Genomic DNA, 24,572 nt, shown 5'->3' with positions numbered 1-24,572 from the left:
ATATTTGTGTTTTATTTACTTATTTAATATATTTGTGTTTTATTTACTTATTTAATATATTTGTGTTTTATTTACTTATTCAATATATTTGTGTGTTTTATTTACTTATTCAATATATTTGTGTGTTTTATTTACTTATTTAATATATTTGTGTTTTATTTACTTATTTAATATATTTGTGTGTTTTATTTACTTATTTAATATATTTATTTACTTATTTAATATATTTGTGTTTTTATTTACTTATTCAATATATTTTGTGTTTTATTTACTTATTCAATATATTGTGTTTTATTTACTTATTTAATATATTGGTGTGTTTTATTTACTTATTTATATATTTGTGTGTTTATTTATTTATTCAATATATTTGTGTTTTTTTATTTTAATATTCAGTCATATTTTTTTGTTTTATTTACTTATTTCATATATTTGTTTTATTTACTTATTTAATATATTTGTGTTTTATTTACTTATTTAATATATTTGTGTTTTATTTACTTATTCAATATATTTGTGTGTTTTATTTACTTATTCAATATATTTGTGTGTTTTATTTACTTATTTAATATATTTGTGTTTTACTTATTCAATATATTTGTGTATTTTATTTACTGTGGTTATTTAATATTTAATATTTAATATATGGTCGATGTTTTTGTGGTTGTCACACGTCCACAGAGACACAAACGTCCAGATTGTGTGTGTCTCTCTCAAAGACATGGTGTCTCTGCTGCACCTGTGAGGCTCCACCTCCACATTCCTGCTGTGCCTCACTGCATTCCTCACAGAAACCTGCTGAGACCAGGTCTACAGTCAGATTAGACCGGTTCAAGTGTTCATGTGTGCAGACAGTGAAGGACTTTTATCTTTAGGAGACAATAAAGTTGTCCATGAACATTGAACGTGGTGGTTTGTTTGTCTGTGCTGCTGATGAGGGTTTGAGTTCCACTCTGTGCTTGTTAGTTTCCTGCTCGTCTCTTTTTTTTTAAAGGGGACATATTATACCCTATTTCCCCCATTAAAATAGTTCCCTGGTGTCCTAATGAACATGTCAGTGACATGCTTTGGTCAAAATACCATAAGGATGAAGCATCATAGTAGTTCAAAAACCCTGCTAAACCCGACCCTTTCAGAACGCTCGGTTTTCGTGCATGGTCCCTTTATATGCAAATGACACAGGCAAACACACACCCACTTCTTCCAGGGGGTTTCTGATTTGTCCTCTTTACAGCGCTTTACAGCTCTATTCGTCTCCCCCTCCCTCCACTAGTTCTCTGACAATATCAACATGGCAGCGTGCGCAGAAAACAGCGAGAGTGCCGTCACAGGAAGAGACATCCTACATAAGGATCGAGCCGAACACTGCCCAACTGTAAATCAGTTAAAACACTTAGGAACAGAACTGCTGATCGCCACCACTGATTGCCAGCGGCGCACTGAATAAAATGTATGTTGCTGTATCAGACCGGAGACTGTGCTCGGGAGACCTCACCACCGCTGACCAGCTCCGGTGCTCCGGCGAGCTGGCGGCGATCAGCGGTGCTGCACTCTCTGTGTCACCGCTGATCGCCAGCGGCAGTTTAGGCAGATCGCCGCTCGCCACTGGCGATCAGCGGTGACACAGAGAGTGCAGCACCGCTGCACAGAGAGTGCAGCACCGCTGATCGCCACCGCTGATCGTCAGCGGCGAGCTGCATAAACAGCTGCTTTATGTGATTGTATCAGACTGAGTCTGTGCTCCGGTCATGGAGGACGTACTGAACAAATATGTTTAATTAGGACGTGTCAGAATGGTCAGTTATGAGCTCTATGTGATCTTTTCTTAACAATTTGTGTGTTTGTACGTCGGTGAAATACGTCCCCTGACTAAATACGGCGACCGCTGGCCGCAGTCTGATGTGAAGTGGTGCGAACACACGAACACAACTTTGCTGACTTTATCCGGCACATTAGCTTCATATATAAAATCCTCTGTAAAACACTGTGCTCCACTGTGCAGCCACCAACAGCACACTTGTCCCTCTGCGTTGACATAATGTGTGTGGTCATTTCACAGTTACTGGACGTTTAACATCTTTGAGGTCATTCTAGGTTGTTTTTGTGGTCATTTAACATCTTTGTCGTCATTTTGTGGTTGTTTTTGTGGTCATTTAACATCTTTGTCGTCATTTTGTGGTTGTTTTTGTGGTCATTTAACATATTTGAGGTAATTTTAAGGTTGCTTCTAATGGTCATTTATGGTCGTTGTGGTAATTATTAAGGCAGTTAAATCCCAGGTATGAATACATGAATGATCCCTCACAGTCATATTTTAAACTCACACCTGTTAATGGTCATCGTTACTCTTTAATACTGACATCAAGGTGAAAGAACACGAGATATTTTAAGTGGAAATGCTTCTGACAAAAGATAGAAAAAAAACTTCTTTTCACCACAAACTACTGAGGACCTCTGCTGAGGTCTCTGGTCCGTGTCTACTGCTCTGTCTTCTCATGTGCTGTCCCCGTCACCAGCAGCAGGTTACAGGCCATGAACTGGACTTTGAGGACATTGCTGGCGTTGCCCGTGTACAATCCCACCAATTCACTGGACGAGCCGTCGGCCGGCGTCCCACAGTGGGAGTTACGGACGTCCCACACCCGCACCGAGTTGTCCATGGAGGACGATGCCACCAGGCTGCTGTCCGGGCTGAAAGACAGGCTGGTGACGCTGTCCGTGTGTCCACGCAAGTCCTTGAACAGCGTCCCGGACGCCAAGTCCCACAGCTTCACCCGCTGGTCCTCGCCCGCCGACGCCAAGTACTTACCGTTAGGTGAGAAAGTCAGAGAGAGCACGGGGCCGCGGTGGCCAGTGAAGAGGCGCACAGACGCCCCCTGCTGGGTGCTCCACAGCCGCACAGTTTTGTCTGTGGATCCGGTGGCCAGGTAGTTGGAGTTTGGGTGGAATTTGACACAGTCGACGTCGGCAAGGTGGCCGGCATAGAGGCGCAGCGCGTACGTGCGGGAGAAGGTCCAGAGGCGGGCGGTGCGGTCGTGGGAGCCGCTGGCGAAGTAGAGGCTGCAGGGGCTGACGTCCACGTCCCACACTGGGTAGGCGTGGCCCCGGTAGAGCGCAGTGTTGGTGAAGCTGCCCAGGTCCCAGTAGCGGACAGTGGTGTCCTCAGAGCAGGACAGGAGGCCGGAGCTGTCCGTCAGGAAGCAGGTGCGGAAGACGGGGCCACTGTGACCTCGCAGTGTCTTTATCTCGCTGCCGCAGACGTCCTCCTCGTCCACCTGAGGACAGACGGGGACAATCGTAATGTTTTAGATGAGCGCTTCCATCGGTTTGATTAAAAAAATTGGACTTTTAGTAGATTTCACACACACAGGCTAACGTTAGCTGCACCGCCTTACCTCCTCCTCCAGGACGTCGCAGGCCAGGTGGATGCGTGACACGTCGGCCCGATGAGCTTTGGCCTTGAGTTTTCTGGCGAGGAGACTCCACAGCTTCACCGTGGAGCAGTCGAAGCCCGCGGCGAGTAGCCGGCTGTCGGCCGACACCTCGGCCGTGTTCAGCATCTGCTCTGTGTGGTGGAAGGCGTAGAAACACACGGTGGTGAGCGAGGGCGGGCCTTCGCGGACCTTCTTGATGCAGTCCTGCAGTGCCTCCAGGGCCGTCTCACTCTGTGGGATCCCGGCAGGGACCTCCACTCCCTCCCCGCCCTCTGCACCGTCAACACCCGCCCAGGAGGAGGCGGAGTTTGGTGTGGCAGTGGCCACGCCCACGGCTCCGTACAGCTGGTAGTCCGTTCGCCTGGAGGCGGTGACCTCCAGCTGCAGGTGTGTGCTGAGGGCCCTGCAGAGGGCGCTGTTGTCCTCGCTCTGCAGGTAACGCAGCAGGTAGCCGTAGGCCGGCTCCGTCAGGTGAATCACATACTTGTGCTCCAGGAAAGCGCTCAGCTTGGGATTGGCCACGACATCCTGAGCAGTGAGGACGTGGCGGAGCTGCTCCACGGTGGCCCGCTGTTCGCCGTCCTGAAGGAAGGCGCCGTGGAAACGACTGTAGAAACCGTCTACTGCCCCCTTCAGGCCGCAGCGCACCATGTCCAGGTGGAGGTAGACGAAGAGCGGGTAGAGGACGCTGCTCACCTCCTTCGCCCAGGGAATCTCCGTGTCTGATTTAGAGAAAATTAAAGATATTTGTGTTTAATTCAATGATCTAGAGGTCGACCAAATCATTGTTTGAGAGGATTAATCAGCTGTGATGAGTTTTACTTATTTTTGTCCACAAACCAAGATGATGGAGAATGATTCTCTTTGTTTTATGGAGCAAAGAAACCAGAACATTTTCACATGTAAAAATCTAAATAACTGATGTATGTGCATTTATGACAGGTATTATAACAAAAACAAGCTCCAGATTGTGTGCTTTCATTAAAAACTGGATCAAACAATTGTGGACAAAATCAAGACATTGGAGGACATTTATTTGGGTCATAAAAACCTTGTCATGTGAATTTGTCGGCACACACGCACACACGCATGCACACACGCACGCGCACACACGCACGCACACACACACGCGCACGCTATGCGAGGATTCCAGTGAGTGTGCTGCAGGACTGCGGAAGTGGTACCTGACAGGAAGGAGCGCAGTCTGGAGAACTGAGTCTCATACTGCTGTGGATCTGAGTGACAGGGAGCAGCAGAGACGATGTTGACACAACCCGACTCCGTCTGCACTGCTCACAGAACCAGAACAGCAGGAAAAACAAAACACCGTTCATTTAAGTCAAACATTCTTCATTGTTAAAACTGTACATGTCATAGAAGACGATTAGCATCACAGTGCACATGCTCAAGTCTGCCACGTCTTTAAGAACATGATCACGTCTGTATCTCACTGTGACACTTTTCCAACAGGAAACTGAAGTCTGTAAACCACTCACTCTCCCACACCAAAGTCCATAAAGAAAATCAGTGATTTTAGCTGCAGGGACACAGGAGCTGTGAGTGTGTGTGTGTGTGTGGGGGAGAGTGAGTGTGTGGGGGAGAGTGAGTGTGAGTGCGTGTGGGAGAGTGAGTGTTTTACAACATTTCACATTTTTTTAATTCAGTAAGTTGCATTACCAAAAAAGAAAATTACAATATAAGATATGGAATGTAAAAAATAGAATGCACATTATAGAATATACACATCTAGCAAGAATATACACAGTATGGAATATTCGACTGCCTTCTCTCCCACACCAAAGCTCAGAGAAAATCAGTGATTTTAACAAACATCGTTCTTCAGATCAGAATTAACCTCATTTTATTAGGTGAGTCTATTATTAAGTGGCTAAAATCTACTGGCAGCCATGTTTTCACTGAGTGTCCATGTCATGTTCCTTTTTATTAAAGTAAATGATGTCCTTTTTTGACTGATACTTACACGGAGCCTCTTGTGACTATTTCCTAAAGTTTGAGCAGAATTCTTAGAAAGTCCCAATAACAACACATCCATCGTACAGAGTGATGGTGTGTTCTGTGAGAGCAGCTGCTCACCTGTGAGGCTGGCAGCCATTTCCTCCGCTGACTGGAAGAGTTTGGCTCCCTTCAGGGAGCCATCAGTGTCCACATACTGCCTCCTCTTCAGGTACTGAGCCACGGCGTACTGGATCTGCTCAGTGCGACCCCGCTTCATGACCTGGAAAATCAAAGAGAACACAAAAGCTTGGGCCAGTTTTCATTTATTGTTTAAATACATGGATGGAACATGTCTTTAAAACATGTTTACCTTGTCAAAGGTTTTAGGGAAAGCAGAAAGAGTATTAATTAATAAACAGGTATTAGTTTTATCACAATAAAAAGCTCCTACAATAAATTTGTCATTATCCATGATAGGGATAATTTTGAATAAGGAAAATGATTAATATGTCACATAATAAACATAAACTTAATCTCATTTAAGGGTCGTAATTTTTCATCCTTTGAATCATGTTATCGAAACTTGACATTATTATTTTAAAATCAAAACTTTTTATTAAATTCGCAAAAACATTTTTGACAACTTGCACTTTACGAACCACAGGAAGCTCCGCAGATTCGCATTCAGGGGCGTAAAGTTAAAAAACATACTACATTAAAGAATCTTTTCACAATAATCACAACAACAATAATATCAAATTACAATTAATGTTTTCAAGAGAACTGTGACGGAAACAATTATTATCAGCAACTGAGAAAAATCACAATAAAAGTGTTTCATTCATTTTCTCTACCATTTCTATAAAACCTATATAGTTTTTAATATTTAAACATGTCCAAGAGGTGGATTTAAGCATGTTATGGAAAACGTAAATAAATGTATGAGAAAGGTTATTTACTGTACTGAATAATGAGTTACAACTTTGATCCTTTGCACGTAAAACATCATCTCCCCGGCTGCTAACTAATTAGCAAAGCAGCAAGTTGACGCATTTATATCTGGGTTAAAAACAATACATTAATAAACAAAACCACTGTGAACATATATGAAGCTGAGCAAAAGCCTAACCCGGGTCAAACCGTAACCTAACCCGGACTCAAAAAGTTGCCAGGTTCCCACGTTAGCTGAGCCTTAGCCTCCTCCGGAGCTAACCGGCTAATTTAGCCGCGGCCTGGCGGCTCCGCACTTTTAGCGGCACGGCTCCGGTTCCTGTGGCCGCACCGGGTATGAGTGGACGCCCTTAACTCACTGCATATCGTGGCGCGCTTCTCCCGTCCGCGGTTGCTGTGCGAGTCACGGCGACTGGCTTTTCACGGTCCCCCGGGTCCAGCTGAGGCTAGGCCGCTGCCTGCGCTCGTGAATCGCTCGGTGGTTCGGTCCGCCCCCGGTCCGCCCCCTCTCCACCTCACAGTCCCTCCCACTCCCGGAGAACTAGAGAACAACACCCTGGCATGACGGAAGTACAGTGTGACGGAAGTTACCTCAGAATTTTAGATTTATTATTATTATTTTTTAAACTCTATTTAGACAGTAATTACCGTTCACACAATAACAAATAAAAACCTTTATTGTAAAGGTATGACATGTCAGTAACCATTTTTTAAGATTTTGAAGGTTCTGTAGCTTAAAATTGTAATAAAATGTTATTTATTGTAATTACCGCTTTTAAAGGGTGGCGTGGCTCAGTACATTACATTACATGTCAAAATGACATGTAATGTAATGTAAAGGTCGCAGGCTGGGCGTCATGAGTGCTGTACGCTATGGCTTATATTTACAATTGTATATGATATGAATTGGTTGATGAAAAAAAAAAAAAAACTTGTCACACCAGAGTACTTCCGTCACGCCAGGGTGTCGTTCTTACGCCAGGGTGTTGTTCTCCAGGGCTGGAGCTGGATGCTACTCTCCCGCTCAGCCGCCATTTGTTTCAACTAGTTTGTTTCAACATTTGTTCTAACTGGTTAAGCAGTGGGAGCCCATTTTCTCCAGTGTGATGGAAAAAAAAGATCCTGTAATTCACTATAATGACTTAGTATCTCAAAATAATGACTTAGTATCTCAATATATTGACTTAGCATCTCAATTTATTGACTTAGCATCTCAATATATTGAGATAGTATCTCAATATATTGAGATAGTATCTCAAAATAATGACTTAGCATCTCAATATATTGCGATAGTATCTCAAAATAATGAGATACTATTTCAAAATAATGACTTAGCATCTCAATATATTGAAATAGTATCTCAAAATAATGACTTAGCATCTCAATATATTGAGATAGTATCTCAAAATAATGACTTAGCATCTCAATATATTGAGATAGTATCTCAAAATAATGAGATACTATTTCAAAATAATGACTTAGCATCTCAATATATTGACTTAGCATCTCAATATATTGAGATGCTAAGTCATTATTTTGAGATACTATTTCAATATATTGAGATAGTATCTCAAAATAATGACTTAGTATCTCGATATATTGAGATAGTATCTCAAAATAATGAGATACTATTTCAAAATAATGACTTAGCATCTCAATATATTGAAATAGTATCTCAAAATAATGACTTAGCATCTCAATATATTGAGATAGTATCTCAAAATAATGACTTAGCATCTCAATATATTGAGATAGTATCTCAAAATAATGAGATACTATTTCAAAATAATGACTTAGCGTCTCAATATATTGACTTAGCATCTCAATATATTGAGATAGTATCTCAAAATAATGACTTAGCATCTCAATATATTGAGATAGTATCTCAAAATAATGACTTAGCATCTCAATATATTGAGATAGTATCTCAATATATTGAGATAGTATCTCAAAATAATGACTTAGTATCTCAATATATTGAGATAGTATCTCAAAATAATGAGATACTATCTCAAAATAATGACTTGTTTCCTCATATGCGCCAAAGCAACAGAAGCAAGTGGTTGAGACAAGGCTTAGCAGACCTAAATGGATAATATAATTGAAGACTACTTTAGATGTGGATTCACAAATTGTGAAATTTTAGTGCTCTTGGAGGAATCGCATAATATCAAACCAAGCCTTCAGACTCCAAAATGGCCGCCCTTAAGTAATCTATGTAGTTCCCAATCTTTATGGGTCTCAGTATTTTTTGCAACCGGCTGATCAAATGAAGATAGAAATATGTCGAGAGGACTGTATTTTTAAGGACTATCCTTGTGATGAGGATGTATTTCACTTATGTAATGAATTTATGGCTGAGCACAACCATGCAATGCCTAATGATGTGTATGAAATTACTGACCTTTATCTAAGACTTTTTCAAATGATTATTAATGGGTTGGGGGAATAGAGAAGAAGCTTCAGCTAAGTCGGCCTATCATTGTATACAAATATGCCCTTAATTGTTTGTTGTACATTCCATCTGAAATACAGGCTTGTAGGGTGGATACATTAGTGACACTGTCATAAATTATAGGTTGATGCTTTCGTAGCTTCATATTGCCTTAACAACAAAGGTATAAAAGAGCAGCATGCGTAGATTATAATTTTTACATTTTTATTTTGAGCAAGCTCACACACAGGTGTTGCATCTCTTTGAGTGTCATTCTAGTTACTATTAGTTACACTTACAGTAACTGTTATTATGCTGATAAAGCCATTTTGTAATAGACTGGCGAGCAAGATGCAATAAAACCTAACACACGGAAAAGAAAAAAAGTGTCTTAACTTTTTTCCAAACCTGATTTTAAAATTCTCACAATGCTGGTTGTTAAGAACAAATATCTAGTAAAGTCGGCAATTGAACATTTAATTAATGTGCTCCAAAACCAGTTAGCAATGACAGCTAGCTAGTATATAAGACTTTGTGATGCTAGGCTTAAGTCAATATATTGAAATACTAAGTCATTATTTTGAGATACTATCTCATTATTTTTGAGAACTAAGTCTCATTTTGATTTGAGATAATAAGTCATTATTTTCTGATCACATTGTCACTTTAGATGACATCACCATGGCTTCCAGTTCCACTGTGAGGAACCTTGGAGTTACTTTTGACCAGGAAATGTCATTTGATTCACACATAAAACTCATTTCCAGAACAGCCTTCTTCCACCTGCGGAACATTATGAAAATTAGAAACATTCTGTCTTTACAGGACGCTGAAAAACTAGTTCATGCTTTTGTTACATCTAGATTAGATTACTGTAACTCCTTATTATCAGGATGTTTCATCAAGTGTGTTAGAATCCTTCAGTTCATTCAAAATGCTGCAGCACGAGCTCTGTCAGGAACTAGAAAGAGAGACCATATAACTCCAGTGTTAGCTTCTCTACACTGGCTCCACCCACAGTTTAGAATTCAATTTAAAAATCCTCCTCCTCACGTACAAAGCGCTTAATGGTCAGGCCCCTTCATACCTGAAAGACCTAGTCTTACCCTATCACCCTAATAGACCACTTAAGTCACAAAATACAGGTTTACTTGTGGTTCCCAGAGTCTGTAAGAGCAGAATGGGAGGCAGAGCCTTTAGTTACCAGGCTCCTCCTCTCCTGTGGAACCAGCTCCCAATGACAGTTCGGGAGGCGGAGCCTCTCTCTGTATTTGAAGTTAAACTTAAACATTTCCTTTTTGATAAAGCTTATAGTTAGAGCTGGTTCAGGGAAACCTGGATCAGTATGAATATGCCTTTTTATATGTCATTAACCTTGTCTCTTTCTCTCTCTAACCCTAACCCTTTTGAGATAATAAGTCATTATTTTGAGATACCATCTCATTATTTTGAGATACCATCTCATTATTTTGAGATACCATCTCATTATTTTGAGATAATAAGTCAATATATTGCGATACTATCTTAATTATTTTGAGATACTGTCCAGATTTATGCTGGCTGATCCTTTCAGCTCAATACTCTCTTCTGGAAAGGGTAACCAGAACAAGTACGGCGGGCACAACTCGACTGTCTTTTTGAAGGCTTATTCCACATACACAGTTAAGCAGCAGTCAGTTAGCAGTTAGACAGTTATCAGTTTGAAGTTAGCTTGAAGTTAGGTTGTAAAACTGACAAGTCGTACAGGTTCTGATGATAGATAGATTTACAAAGGCGCATAGGAAGGCGATATATAACAAAACATGGCTTTGATGATGCACCTTAAAGGCAATTGAAAGGCAACAGTGCTTTGATACCAATTACAACAATGAACAGATAAATAGAATGAAAGACAAATAGCTTTGCCTGCTAGAAAGTTCTACAGATACTATCTCATTATTTTGAGATACTAAGTCATTATTTTGAGATATTATCTCATTATTTTGAGATACCATCTCATTATTTTGAGATACCATCTCATTATTTTGAGATACTAATTCAATATATACTACTGTATTACATTACATTTCATTTAGCAGACACTTTAATCCAAAGCGATTTACAAGGGAATTGAGTACAATCAGCCAGGGGTGGAGTCAAACTTGCGACCACCATGTCTTTTGCACACAGGGTACCGGTCTTAACCACTGAGCCACTCCACCCCGTGTATCTCATTATTTTGAGATACTAAGTCATTATAATGCATTACTCGGAAATAAAGTTTTAGCCACAGTTCAGATTTGCTCACTTCTCAGATTAGTCAGAATCCTGACTTTTTTCCCCTCAGAATTCAGACGTTTGTCTCCTAATTCTGAGATTAAAGTCCTGACCATTTTTTCCAGAATTCTCAGAATTTGGCTCAGAAATCTGACTTTTTCCTCAGTATAATTCCCACAGGAATTTTTTACTTTTCTCTTCTAATTTTTGTAAAGTCCTGACCATTTTTCACAGATTTATGACTTTTCTGAATTTATCTCTAAATTCTGCTTTGGATTTTTTAAATTTTGTTTCCAAAGAAAATAAACCTCTTCCCTACTCGAGGTCTTTATCAATATGTTTTTTGTAATTGTTCACTTTGTTAATAAAGATTTTTTGAACGGGTGGGCGTTGACGTCATTTTCTCGCGACTGCACCGCGCGTTATTCCGAGCAGCCTCAGAATTACAGAACCCGGAGTGCGCGTGTGTGTGTGTGTGTGTGTGTTGTGTCCTTAAATCTTGCTCCCGTCGTCGGTTCAAACTTCACCCGGCCGTTGTGAGTCGGTACTCGGTGTCGCAGCATGTTCAGTCCCCGCTCCGCCGCGGGCTCGGGCCGCCGGCAGCAGCAGCAGAGCCGTGCCGCCGCCCGAAAGAGCGTCTCCGGAGCCGCGAACAGTTTGCTCTTCTCCCCGAGGAGGACGCCTCTGTCGGCGAGGTGAGCGAGACGAGTACCACACGATATTTACAGCACCGTGACACTCAAATCTGGATTAGTTTACTTACTTGGACAAACCGAAGACTATTTAATAACACATCCTCCAATATCTAGACCACATTAGACCAGGTCAAATGTGGGTTAGCTTAACGCTAAATGCAATGTATAACACGCTTTCTGGTTTGTTTTCAAAATAAATTTATTGCAACACATTCTTTTTATTTTGTAAAAATTTTTTTCACATGTATTAAAACCAAAACATCTGGACTTTACAAATCTGGTCTAGTTTAGCAGAGCAAAGGTAAATACAACTTTCGGATTTGTTTTAATTAAATTGTATACATATGAGTGTGTGTGTGTGTATATATACAGTATATGTATGTATATATATATTTATGTATGTATATATATCTATGTATGTATATATATATTTATATATATATATATATATATATATATTCATATATTTCTGAAACGGGCCCCAGGTCCCTGTACTGTTTACAGTAGTACAACAGCGTACAACGGTAACTTGCCGAGCAAGGTACCCAACCCCCATTGCTCCCTGGGTGCTACTCAGTGTGGCAGCCCACTGCTCCTAATTCTAGGATGGGTCAAATGCAGAGAAATAATTTCCCGAAGGGGATTAATAAAGTATATATTCTATTCTATTTATCTCCTCTGTCGCCAGGTCAACGCCGACCCGAGTGCAGAACCTCGCTTCTGCAGAATCCGTCCACTACGACGTCCAGACTTTTGGCTCATCGCTGCCCGTCAAAGTGATGGAAGCTCTGACTATGGCTGATGGTAAAAAGACAAAAAACCAAAACCTCTGTCATGTTTGTCCGCCTGCGTTGTTGACGTCTGTGTGTGTGTGTGTGTGTGTGTCTGTGTGTAGCCGATGACCAGATCTCGGTGAAGGTGGACGAGAGCGGCTGGGCCTGGATGGTCTGTGGAGAGAGGCTGATCATCTGGAAGATCTGCCAGACTGCGGTAGCCAAGGTACAGTTCAGCCTCTGCTGCGTCCTGTCGTCACAGACTGTGTCATGTGTTCTTCTCATCACTGTAACTCCTAAACTGTGATCTGTCCAGTGTGTGCCCCGCCTATTGCCCTATGTGATTCCTAAACAGTTGAGTAACTGCCAGAGATTGAAAAAGTTATCTTGGCAAAAATGGCAGAAGAACTCACTCACTGAACATGGCTGCACGCAGGGACAGGTTTTAGCCCCTTCATTAAATCAGTTTAAGTCTACAATGTCTTTATCCCACTGTGAGGCAGGAAACTGAAGTTTGTAAACCACTCGCTCTCCAAACCTCATAGAGAAAATCAGTGATTTTAACATCACAAAATCCTTTGTTCAGATTGACCTCAGTGACACAAAGTGACCACACGAGGCAGCAGAGGACCAGCAGCTCCTGTGTCCCCACAGGCTAAAATCACTGATTTTTTTCTGTGGGCTTTGGTGTGGGAGAGTGAGTGGTTTATAAACTTCAGTTTCCTGTTGGTAAAGTGTGTCTCACAGTGAGATAAAGACATGAACATGTTCGGAAGACATTGTAGACTTAAACTGACCTGGATTTTATTGCAAGACCTACGATTATTTTCATTGATGATAAATCAGTCCATACGTTCTGGTTCGACTCAAAATCTGTCGACTTTTTGCAGTGTTCATTTCATACAGTCTGTGGTTAATTTGATTTTGATCTTTGATTTTGTGGACAAAACAAGACATTTGAGAACATCATCATTTCCAGGTTTGACGAACACCGATCAACATTTTTCAGGTTTTCTGATATTTTATTGACCAAACGATTAATCGAGAAAATAATCGACAGATTCATTGATTATTAAAATAATCGTTAGTTGCAGCTCTAATATATAGTATATTTTGCAGATGCACGAGATGCAAAACCCTTTCAGAGCCGTCAGCCCCCCCACGCCCCCGACTAGTCCATTTAGAGTCCAAATTTCAGGGCTTCAGTCGTCCATGAATTTCTTTGGTTGATTCCAGTTCTACTGAAAAGTGAGAGAACCGAGAACCTATTAATTGATCACAGAAGTCGTTGGATTAATAAATCGAAAATCTGTTAAAAACATAATCTGTGCCTTAAAATAAAATCCTTCCTCCCTCAATAGTGCCACATTTTAAAAGGACCTCCCTCGTGGTGATGTTGTCATTCACAGTTTGAACTCTTTAATCCTCTGTAGCTGTCTGTGTGTAAAGAGCTCCAGCTGCCCGTCAGCGAGTACAGCCACACCGCTGACCTCGTGGCCGTCACGGCCGCCACCGCTGCCTCTCTTGAGACGGCCAGCGCTCAGTCCGTCTCCGTCGTGGCGGTGACCACAGAGGGAACCGCTCGCTACTGGCCCAGCCTGGCTCACGAGGGCAAATACACGGAGACAGACGTGGACCTGGGAGACCTCTGCAACTTTGTCGTCGCTGTCAGAGTGAGTGAGTGTGCGGTGAGTTTTTATTCCAGTGTCTGTGCGCGATCTACAACCTGACTCTCCTTCCTCTCAGGGCGGAAGCTTCGTCCTGTCCTCGGTGAGGAATCGCCTGCTGAGGGCGAGTGCCGACTCTTCAGGGAAGCTTCAGTGGCGAGCGCTGCTGCAGGGTCAGGGCGTGCTGTCCGGGATCGGACGCCGCGTGTCCAGTCTGTTCGGGATCCTGTCCCCGCCGGCCAACGACACGGTGAGTCACACTCTCCATTAGGATTATTGTTGTCATGGTTACATCTACGTCCTGTACTTTGCTACATGCCCAGAACAAAGTTTACACACTGTGGTTTTCTTGTTGTGCCCAAATCAGCTGTTTCCATGGTTACATATTAATAGAGTTGTCATGATACAAAAATGAGTAACCCCGACAAAGCCAGACAAAGTATCACGGTTCCGGGTATTATTGCGATACTGCGGCCTTTTTTGATTATTATTATTTTTATGAACTGCAATGTATTTGTAAAAGTTATAAATACTTATTAATTACTTATAATGTTGTATGATAAACATATATATATATGTATATATATATATATATATACATGTGTGTATATATATATATAATCATTCAGTTTCCTTTGCACATTCATTTATGTTTAACCAATATAAGTAATCAAATTCAGATAAAAAAATGTATTTGACAATAATGCTTATTTTCCAACATAATAAACCATAGAGGACAAAATACAATAAACAGGAACTGATTCCCTGTGAAAACTCTATTTTTATGGCTTTTCTATGGGCTTTATACTTTGACATCCTTTAACTCTTCATTCCTCAGCCTGTACACGGAGCATATAGCCTAATATTAGCCAATACTAACCTGGTATTCGACACATAAATGTGGGTGACGACACTGCAGGTGTTTTATGAGGTTGGATGTGTTCCCTCTTTTGGCTCCTATAGCTTGGTGGCAGCGCCTGCACAGTGGACGGCCATCGTCTATTGCTTTACCGTCTGTGCCTCGTTTAAAGCCAAAATAGTTCCAAATGTGACTTTTGGAGTTTGTTTTTTTTATTGAGCAAAGTTAGCGGTGCCACTGACGCCGACGACACGGCAGACTCGCCGCTCGGGCCCGGTGCTTCTGCCATGGTGAGTGTGTTGTCTCGTGTTTGTGACTGAAAGCGGTGTGCGCGTCTGGGCAAGACAACTTTAGCTTGATGTTTGTTTTGAAACGATTTTCTATCGAAGCGGAGCTGTCTTCATGGAGTTCGTTCTTGCCGGCAGAAACACACGAACAGCCAATCAGCTAACATACGGGCGGACCCAGTGTGCGGAAACAGCCTATCGTATCGAAAAGCCGGGAGGAGAGTAGAGGCAATGTAGCAAAAACTGGCACTGGTAGTATAGTAATCCACGGTAGTACCGTCGTGTAGAATTTCTAGTATAGTAGGAACCGTTACGATTTGGCACCGCGGGGTACCATGGGTATCGTTCAACACACACACACACACGGCGTTTATTTAACTTATTTTATGCAGATTAGGAAAGATACTGACGCGTCGTCTGGCCCGCTTCTGTTCTCTCTCTCTGCAGCTCCATGCCGTGCTATGGGAGGGTGGAGCCAGCTGCCTGTACACACTGACCAGCTCCAGTCTGAGTAAATGGGAGATGGACGACAGCTGGGAGCACCAGCTGCTCAGCTGGGACGCTCGCCGCGCTCTGACCGACAGCATCGCTGACGCCATCTGGGTCAGTACCAGTTAGTTCTTTAACAGAACTTTGTTAGTGTTTAATGTGTAAAATAAATAAATGAATAAATGTATTTATTCATTAAATATCTGAAGAACATGATCACGTTTGTTCTGTTGAGTCTGCAGGCAGGAAACTGAAGTTTATAAACCACTCACTCTCCCACACCAAAGTCCAGAGAGAAAATCAGTGATTTTAGCTGCTGGTCCTCTACTGCCTCGTGTGGTCACTTTGTGTCACTGAGGTCTATCTGAACAAAGGATTTGAAACACTGAAGTGATTTGAACGCAGGAGTTGTTGATCCACTGCTGCTGTGAAGTTAAAATCACTGGTTTTCTCTGTGGGGTTTGGTGTGGGTCTAAAGTCTGTTTCCTGAGCAGTAGGGGGCGCTCACAGCTCTGTTAGTAAACACCGTCACCACTGAGATTGAGAGTATTATGGCACATTTCCACTGGCTCTTCTCACCTCACCACGGCACGATTAGGTTGCATCTCCACAACAAAAAAGTACCTACTTAACGTGGGCGGAGTCACCACTGCATGGCTTAATGAAACTGTGGTGGCTTCTTTTAATATGCGACACACACACACACACACACACGAGTGACTAGTGACTTTACACCAGACTTCTGTAGTTGCTGGAGATTAACCCATGTTTTTAGGATTGTTAAGTAGTTTTTACTGATCTACAATTCGGCACTGTTCGGCTTGATTTCTGTCCACACGTCTCCGGAGTACCAGAGTACAGCCTCCTACGTCTGTGGCTCGCGATCAGCGGCGCTGTCCCTAAATACACCACTCCACTTTAAAAGACTCCTGTTAAATATTGAGGTTTCCCTGGTAGTTGTTGGAGATTAACCCACGTTGTTAGGATTGTTAAATAGTTTTAAGTGATCTACAGTTCGGTGCTGTTCGGCTTGATTTGTGTGTGGGACGTCTCTTCCTGTGACGGGACTCAGCAGCAGTCTGACCAATCACCGCATAGTACCTGCTTTGAAGCAAGCTTGGAACCTCGTCCGATCACCAGGTACTAAAAATAGTACCTGGTACCAGGTACTATGCTAGTGGAAACGCTACGTAAACCGTGCCGTGGCGAGGCGAGGCGAGTAGAGCCGGTGGAAATGCGCCATTAGATTAAAACCATGAAAGGATGTCTCTCCTCACCTCCACCACCAGGGGTCAGAGAGCAACTACGAGGAGATGAAGGAGGGAGCCAACGTGGTGTACCTGGACATGAAGCTCAGCCAGTGAGTGTGTGTGTGTCTGTCTGTCTATGCGTGTGTGTGTGTGTGTGTTGTACACTTAAGGGTAAAACAAAGGGAAATCAAGAATGGTGTGAATTGTACCTGAGGTTGCAAATGGGTGGAAACTTACCATGGGAATGTTATTAGGAAATATTCCAAATAGAACAACTTTCCATGATAATTTATGAGAATTTACTGGAAAACCTAAAAAAAAGTTTAATTTACAAATATAAATATCTGTGTTGTACACAGCTGTGTGTGTGTGTGTGTGTTTAGCACTAAAATGTGGTGCACTTTTGGAGAAATGACTCTGTGTGTGTGTGTGTGTGTGTGTGTGTGTGTGTAGAGCTGGTGTGGTGGTCCTGGCTGCAGCGTGGCATCCGTCAGACTATCCTTGTGTGTCTTACTTCTGTCTGGTGACTCTTCAGGACAGTGGAGCATCCATCTCTGACCACTTCACTGTGGAGGTCACCAAATACAACCCTCCATTCCAGGTGATCCTGAGTCCTGTTCCTGCCAGGATCAGATGTCTGTCTGCAGCTCAGCTGTCGTCATGGAAACCAAACTGTGTGTGTGTTTGTCAGCAGTTTTAAAGAGTGTGTCATGCTAAAGAAGTCTTTCCTCAGAGTGAGGACACCCTGCAGACCACGAGGCTGCTGCTGCCGCAGTCGCCCGGCTCCACGCTTCATCTACACCCACGAGCTGGTGTTCGCCTGCTCCACGGGGACCAGCAGGGCGGCGCCACCTGACGAGAAAATCCTCTTTAATTACCCCGGTGAGAAAGTTTCTCATGATCCTGGATCCACCTTCAGGTTCTGGATCCACCATTTACCTGTGTGTTTCTGTGTGTGTGTGTGTGTGTGTGTGTGCGCACGCGTGCAGGTGATAGTGTGTGTGGAGGAGGATGCTGTTCTGGTCTGCCGGTCTTCTTCTCTCAGAACAGTGGTCTGGTGGCGGTGGTGGCTCGTGAGGGCGTGTCCCTCCTGCCAGAGACCATGGAGGAATCTCTGTGCTCGTCACTGGCAGCAGCTCCAGAGGTTAGACCACAGACGGGCCTTCAGACTCAACAGAACATTATTTAATAATGTGTTTATTTTGTAAAGGTTTCAGTCATGGAGACTCCGACCAGAGCCGAGCACGTCGCTCAGGAGGACAAAGCCAAACTCTTGAAAGCAGCTTTTCTCCAGTTCTGTCGGTAAAACATCAACAACAGCAACAACACCTGCCTCCACACTAAGTCTGTGTTGTGTATCTGAGCGCTGGTTTGCATGTCTGTCTTCAGTCCTTGTTCTTGTGTGTCTCTGGTCTGTCAGGAACGACCTGGTGGGAGCTCAGATGCTCACAGACGAGCTCTTCCCCGCCGACGATGATGGAGAAGAAGGGGCGGAGCTGGACAGCGTGGTGGTTCAGATCAACCTGGACCTGGTGGACGATTACCCGGCGTCAGACCCCCGCTGGGCGGAGTCTGTCCCTGATGGTACAGACACATACTACTTGAAGCTCTTACTTACTTCTAGCTCTTATTTGTACCCAAATGTTTAAATGCACTTTTGTAAGTCGCTTTGGATAAAAGCGTCTGCTAAATGACATGTAATGTAATGTAACATACAGCAGGTGAAGTATGTGCAGCTTCCTGTCAGACTGATGATTCCATGTCTCTGTTCTTCCAGAGGGCGTCGGCTTTCCTCTCACGTCGCTCATCATCCTCCACCAACTGGAAGACAAGATGAAGGCACACGGCTGCTTCATGGACTTCCTGCTCCAGGTAAAGAGACACACCCCCAAAGTTGTGCTGTCGGTGTCCCCACAAATGAGGAAACCAAAATCCTCTCGTCTGTCCTCAGGTGGGTTTGCTGGAGCGGCTCGGTCAGGTCTCGGTGAGGTCGTCTCCCATGGCGACCCGTCTGCTGCTGTGCGAACATGCTGAGAAGCTGCAGGCGGCCATGGTGCTGAAGAACCACCACGCCAAACACGCCGAGCTGGTCAACCGAGCCATCGCCGCCGCGCTGCACAGGAACAACGCCGCTGTACCACCGAGTCTCACCGCCGCTGACGTCTTCTTTAGAGAGGTGTTTGAGACCTGTCTGTCTCTGTCTGTCTGTCTGTGTCTATCTGTGTCTGTCTATCTGTGTCTCTGTCTGTCTGCGTCTGGTGTCTCAGGTCTCGTCGGTGTTTGCCTGCCTGTCTGTCAGTCTCTGGTTTCGGTGTTTGACTGCCTGTCTGTCAGTCTCTGTCTCAGGTCTTCTCGGTGTGGGTCTGTCTGTCTGTCTGTCTGTCTCAGGTGTTTCAGGTCTCGTCACTGTCTGTCTGTCTGTCTGTCTGTCTCAGGTGTCTCAGGTCTCGTGGGTGTTTGACTGCCTGCCTGCCTGTCTGTCTGTCTCAGGTGTTTCAGGTCTGTGCCTGCCTGTCTGTCTCAGGTGTCTCGGGTCTCGTGGTGTTTGACCTGCCTGCCTGCCTGTCTGTCTCGGGTGTCTCAGGTCTCGTCAGTGTTTGACTGCCTGTCTGTCTGTCTCAGGTATCTCAGGTCTCGTCTGTGTTTGACTGCCTGCTGGAGGAAGAGGATCGGAGCCTGAAGGAGAACCCGATGGACTCGGTGCAGTGGGCCGAGGTCGTCCTCGCCGTCAACACCATGGTCCAGGTGAAGGTTTCACTGCTGCACCAGAGCAACGTGAATTCTAAAATCTACTTAGAATTCTAAAATCTACTTCGAATCCCTAATCCCTGTGATTGGTCAGAGAGCGTTGTCACTGAAGAGTGAACAAACTGTTGCTCAAAATGGTCAAAACATTGATGAAGTGTGTTTTCTCAGAGGAGTCTGGATTTAAAAAACTAACTTTAAACTTTAGAGACGGCATCATCGTCACCACGTTCACTCTGTGTGTGTGTGTGTGTGTGTGTGTGCGCGCAGGACATGCTTCAGGCGGCAGGTCAGTACAGAGAGACGAAGGCCTGCATGTACAGAGCTCCTGAGAATGCTGCAGCTGAGCCCGAGTACGTCCCGTGGACAGGTACAGTTTCATTTCATTTCATAAAAAAATGACTTCACTGTCACGTTCAATCCACGGAGAACGAGCAGATGTTTCACATGAACCTGACAGACTGAATCTTTATACTGCCCCCGGTGGTCTTCACCAGTATGGAGACAGCCAGAGCTGCTCCTGCATCAACTTCTACCCTCGTTCTACTCCAGAAAATGGCAATAAAAGCACTTAAAATCAGAATCAGAAAACTTTATTGTCATTGTCCAACTCGCAAACAAAATTTAAAGTGTCCACATTCAGTGCCGGTATGGAATTTACGTATAAAAGTAAAAAATAAATAAAACGTAAAAGAAATGTAAAAATAAAATGTAGAAGAAATATGAATACAAATGCAATACTATGACCTACTATGCTATAAGAATGAAATGGATGAATATTGCACATTATTATATTGCACTGTAGTGGTACTGAATTATTGCACATGTTTTCAGCAGCATTTAGTAGAGATATGGTTGATGGGTAGAAGCTGTTTTTAAGTGTTTGTGCGTGACGTTATGCATCTAAAACGTCTGTCTGAGGGTAGACAATACAGTGTAAGATGCTAATATCCAGATTCACAGCAGGAAAAAAGGCCTTTAAACACAGCATGTGAACAGGTTATGTATTTCATAGTGGTTTCAGCTCATGATCGATTATAATTTGGATTAATATTAGTTTTAATGATTATTCATTTTTTACTTCATGGAGGAAAGTTTTTAAAGTGAGGAGGAGCTTGTTCTGAAAGTTCCTCGTCTTCCCTCCTCCAGCCTCGGGGGGAGTGGGCGGAGTCCGCTCCGTCATCTCTCGCCAGCACGAGATCATCCTGCGCTCCGTGTACCCGCACGCCGACTCTGCGCTGCGCGGCGCCCTGTGCGAGCAGCTGGTGGCGCTGTTGGACATCTACCTGGGGGGCTATGTGGCCCAGCTGACCTCCCTGCAGCAGCAGCGGCCCCCGGTGGCACAACAAGAGCGCTACAACAGCCTGGAGCTGGAGTACGGTCAGCGGCGCTCCGAGCTGCTGCAGCCGCTGCGTGAGTGGACGATTGAGGGCTGCGAACAAGCTCCGCCCATTTAGAGGGCTAGTTTCTCACCAAAACGTTTTAGTTGCCAGGTTTTCATGAATTAATCCCAGTGTTCTGACGTGTGTGTGTTGCAGTGGAGCTGGGTCAGTACCAGTGGGTGGCAGCACTGGCTGAGAAGTACTGCGACTTTGACATCCTGGTGCAGATGTGTGAGCAGACCGACAACCAGAGCCGCCTGCAGCACTACATGGCCAAGTTCGCAGACCAGGTATGAACATCCTGAGGTTCAAATTTGGAGACATTAAGTCCCGTCCAGTCCAGTCCAGTGTGTCCATGTCTTATTTCCACCGGCTGTCCTCGCCTCGGTTTAGGTTTCATCTCCACTACAAAAAAGTACCTACACAACGTGGGCGGAGTCATCACTGCACGGCTGCGTGAAACTGCAGTGACTTTGTTTTATACGCGACACACACACACACACACGAGTGACTTGTAAAGCAGTTGTTTTCAGTGTAACTGAATCAAATCACTTCATGAATCAGTTCATTAAAACTTTGAGTTCAGTTCTTTCTCCATGAGTGCAGCACAGACTCCGGTTTGTGATCAGCTGTGCCGTCTCTGAACACACCAGACTCCTGTAGTTGTTGAACCCTCGTTCTTAGGATTGTGAAGTCGTTTTAACTGGTCTACAGTTGGTCTTGTTTTCTGTGTCGGACGTCTCTAACTGTGACTCTGGTGCTCCGGCTGTTTGACCAATCATCGCATAGTTACCGTTTCTGACTCCTACCCTGACCAGGTACTATGTTAGTGGAAACGCTACTTAAACCGCGCCAAGGCGAGTAGAGCCTGGGGAAATACGACTGACACCCTGTCGCCCCCCGCAGAACTTTGCCGACTTCCTGTTTCGTTGGTACATGGAGAAGGGGAAGAGGGGGAAGCTGCTGTCTCAGCCGGCCGCGCAGCATCAGCAGCTGGCTAGCTTCCTGCAGGCTCACCAGCACCTGAGCTGGCTGCACCACATCCACGTCCACGACTTCCACAGTGTATGACACACACACACACACACACAGACAGACACACGTTTATTACGCAGATTTAATCCACTAAACAAATGGTTTGCTTAATAAAATCTACGTCAGTTGTTTGACTTCAGTGACACAAAGTGACCACACGAGGCAGCAGAGAACCAGCAGCTAAAATCACTGATTTTCTTTCTGGACTTTGGTAGTTTACAAACTTTCCCACCTTGGAGGTTGTGAGGATGTGTAACTAACGAAAGCTTTTTTTCATTTATTTAGTTTAGGATACATTTTGACCATTAAAATAATTTGAATTGTTTATGATTTGACAGTTTTCTTGTGCGTTTGTGCCCCTTGTGGTCCTTGTTGAAAGTGTCAGGTTTTAACTCCACCTGAACCTGAAACTAGAAAAAATATCAGTTGTGATGAGTGGACAAAGTGTCCTCACATCAGTGGTCTCAAAAGAAAATGAGTTCACACACACACACACACGCACAGTTCTCAAACTGAAGTCTCATAAACTGTTCAAAGATACCTTTGGTAACTCTAAAGAATAAAACTAAACCCTCACAGGCTCACAGGACGCTCTACAGCCAGGCCAACGCTGAGGCGCGTTACTTTGTGAAGAAGAAGACGCTGCTGGCGCTCAGCAAACTGACGGCGCTGGCATCCGAGCTGCCCGAGGAGCAGCTCAACAAACACGTGGACGGTAAAACATGTTTCAGTAATAACACAAAGTTGTTTATTTATTTTTAAATTAAAGGCGACATAGACCGGAAGCTCCAATTAACACTGCGTTTGTGTGTGTGTATCTGCGTCATTACCTCGTCTATGAAACCCTAGAGTTTCAGAACAACAGTTCAGCCACTGCTGAGAAAATAGTATTGTATTGTTTTCCTGCGCTCTGCGAAGCGGATCGGCACTTCCTTAATTTGATGTCGTCATCAGAAATCCTCACCACCGTAGCGCCTCCTGGTGCGGGCACTAGTCCGGGCACATCCGGTTGCGTACATTCAACCGCAGAAGAAGAAGAACTATTCTGGTTGTAGCTGCTGAGATGCAGAGCATCCACCGTGCCAGAGGGGGAGCTGTGTATCTGAGAGCTGGCCTATCTATTACGTCACTTCCAGGTACCTGGCCAATCACAGGACAGTGGGAAAGCTCTCGTTGGCTGGCCAATCACAACACAGTCCACATTCTAGGGGTGTGGTTTTGGTCTGAAACAGCGACGAGAACGTCAGTGAGGAGATATTTTGATCGGCTCGTTTGCAGCGATTAGGGGGTTTTTAATCATGAAAACAAGTTCATATATGTAAGTAGACCTCCATAACTAACATATATATGTGACCATGAAAACAAGTTAATATATGTAAGTAGACCTCCATAACTAACATATGAGTAGAGGTGAGCCCGAACCAGCAGCTCCTGTGTCCCTGCAAGCTAAAGTCACTGATTATCTTTATGAACACTGGTGTTTGGTTTACACCCTAACAGTAACCGTAACAGAATGTTTGCTTTTTAAGTTTGTGTATATTAACAAAAGTTACACACTGCAGCTTTAAGTAGTTGATTAATCAGTGATGAATGGTTGAGTTTTCCGTGACATAAAACATGACCTGACTGTGATTCTTCCTCTGCAGCCATTAGCAAAATTTCCACATGTACAATAACATGTTTCATGGAAGAAAAGCACATGTGTGTAACACGCACCCATGCCCCCCCCCCCTCCCCCCCACACACACACACACCAGTGTGTAAGTGCTTTGCATTTACGAGTGTTTTATGAGATGGCAGCTTTATCTCTGCAGTGAGTGAGTGATGACCTGCAGCCCTGTACATTCACATTACATCCACACTGAACTGGTTACACTGCATTTACTGCATTCTTCCTTCACCCAACAGGGAGCGTTAGGAAAACAGTCATTCATCTTCAGATGTCTGTGTGTCTGTGTGTGTGTGTCGGCTGAGGATCGACTTCCTCTGAGATTCTTCTCCTTCACATTTAGGAGGTTTTGTTTTCACGTGTTTCTTTGGACGTTGAACATAAAATGTCTCATTCTTTATAAGAATTCAATCTTTGACCTTTGAAGTGCACAGCAGGGTTCTTATCCACTGATCCACCTGCTCCTACACTTCTTCAGGTGTTCTTACAACCTTTGACACTTTGTGTTTTCAAAAATTCATCACTTTATTGTAAGATTTGAACTCACAAAGTCATCTTCTGAAGGACTGAGTTACTGTGAGGTTTCGAAAAATGAATTTGAACCTACAACTTCACAGAGCTTCAAGTCAGTGTCTTACAAAGATATTTGACAAAGATTGAGAAACTTTGGTCTTTAATTTAAAAAAAAAA

The 24,572-nt window shown here is 43.7% G+C and overlaps 2 protein-coding genes across 3 annotated transcripts; one reads left to right on the top strand and one right to left on the bottom strand.

The window, feature by feature from the left end:
• Positions 1–2,329: 2,329 nt before the first annotated feature.
• On the bottom strand, positions 2,330–6,842 carry taf5l (TAF5-like RNA polymerase II, p300/CBP-associated factor (PCAF)-associated factor). Of its 2 annotated transcripts, none has more exons than XM_044028664.1 (5): positions 6,701–6,842; positions 5,529–5,670; positions 4,619–4,723; positions 3,396–4,156; positions 2,330–3,275 (listed from the first exon to the last, which is right to left on the bottom strand). In XM_044028664.1, exons 2-5 carry the CDS (start codon positions 5,665–5,667, stop codon positions 2,478–2,480), a joined length of 1,803 nt encoding a protein of 600 aa, XP_043884599.1. In that variant the 5' UTR covers positions 5,668–5,670; positions 6,701–6,842; the 3' UTR covers positions 2,330–2,477. The 2 variants fall into 2 exon arrangements, with proteins under 2 accessions (XP_043884599.1, XP_043884600.1); XM_044028665.1 differs by lacking the exon at positions 6,701–6,842 and adding an exon at positions 6,520–6,694.
• A 4,601-nt stretch (positions 6,843–11,443) lies between these two features.
• nup133 (nucleoporin 133) lies at positions 11,444–22,976 on the top strand. Its single transcript, XM_044028663.1, is given in 21 exon segments — positions 11,444–11,726; positions 12,415–12,530; positions 12,622–12,725; positions 13,933–14,172; positions 14,246–14,416; positions 15,760–15,915; positions 17,091–17,161; positions 17,505–17,652; positions 17,785–17,840; positions 17,842–17,933; positions 18,041–18,195; positions 18,262–18,353; positions 18,472–18,635; positions 18,829–18,923; positions 19,003–19,227; positions 19,674–19,796; positions 20,067–20,166; positions 20,946–21,209; positions 21,335–21,468; positions 22,085–22,243; positions 22,793–22,976. Coding segments are annotated over 21 exon segments (2,982 nt in total). The 5' UTR covers positions 11,444–11,592; the 3' UTR covers position 22,976.
• Positions 22,977–24,572: the final 1,596 nt, after the last annotated feature.

The sequence above is a fragment of the Solea senegalensis genome, linkage group LG6, assembly GCF_019176455.1.
Source record: "Solea senegalensis isolate Sse05_10M linkage group LG6, IFAPA_SoseM_1, whole genome shotgun sequence".
In the NCBI taxonomy this organism is placed as follows: Eukaryota; Metazoa; Chordata; class Actinopteri; order Pleuronectiformes; family Soleidae; genus Solea; species Solea senegalensis.
Note: the sequence above shows the minus strand (reverse complement) of the source record. Positions and strands in the feature narration are given on the sequence as shown.

Coding starts and splice junctions, on each gene's coding strand:
- taf5l (XM_044028664.1), bottom strand. CDS start 5,667: ATGAAGCGGGGTCGCACTGAGCAGATCCAGTACGCCGTGGCTCAGTAC. Junction 4,724..5,528: donor AATGGCTGCCAGCCTCACAG/GTGAGCAGCTGC, acceptor TTCTGTGAGCAG/TGCAGACGGAGTCGGGTTGT. Junction 4,157..4,618: donor ACTGCGCTCCTTCCTGTCAG/GTACCACTTCCG, acceptor TCTCTAAATCAG/ACACGGAGATTCCCTGGGCG.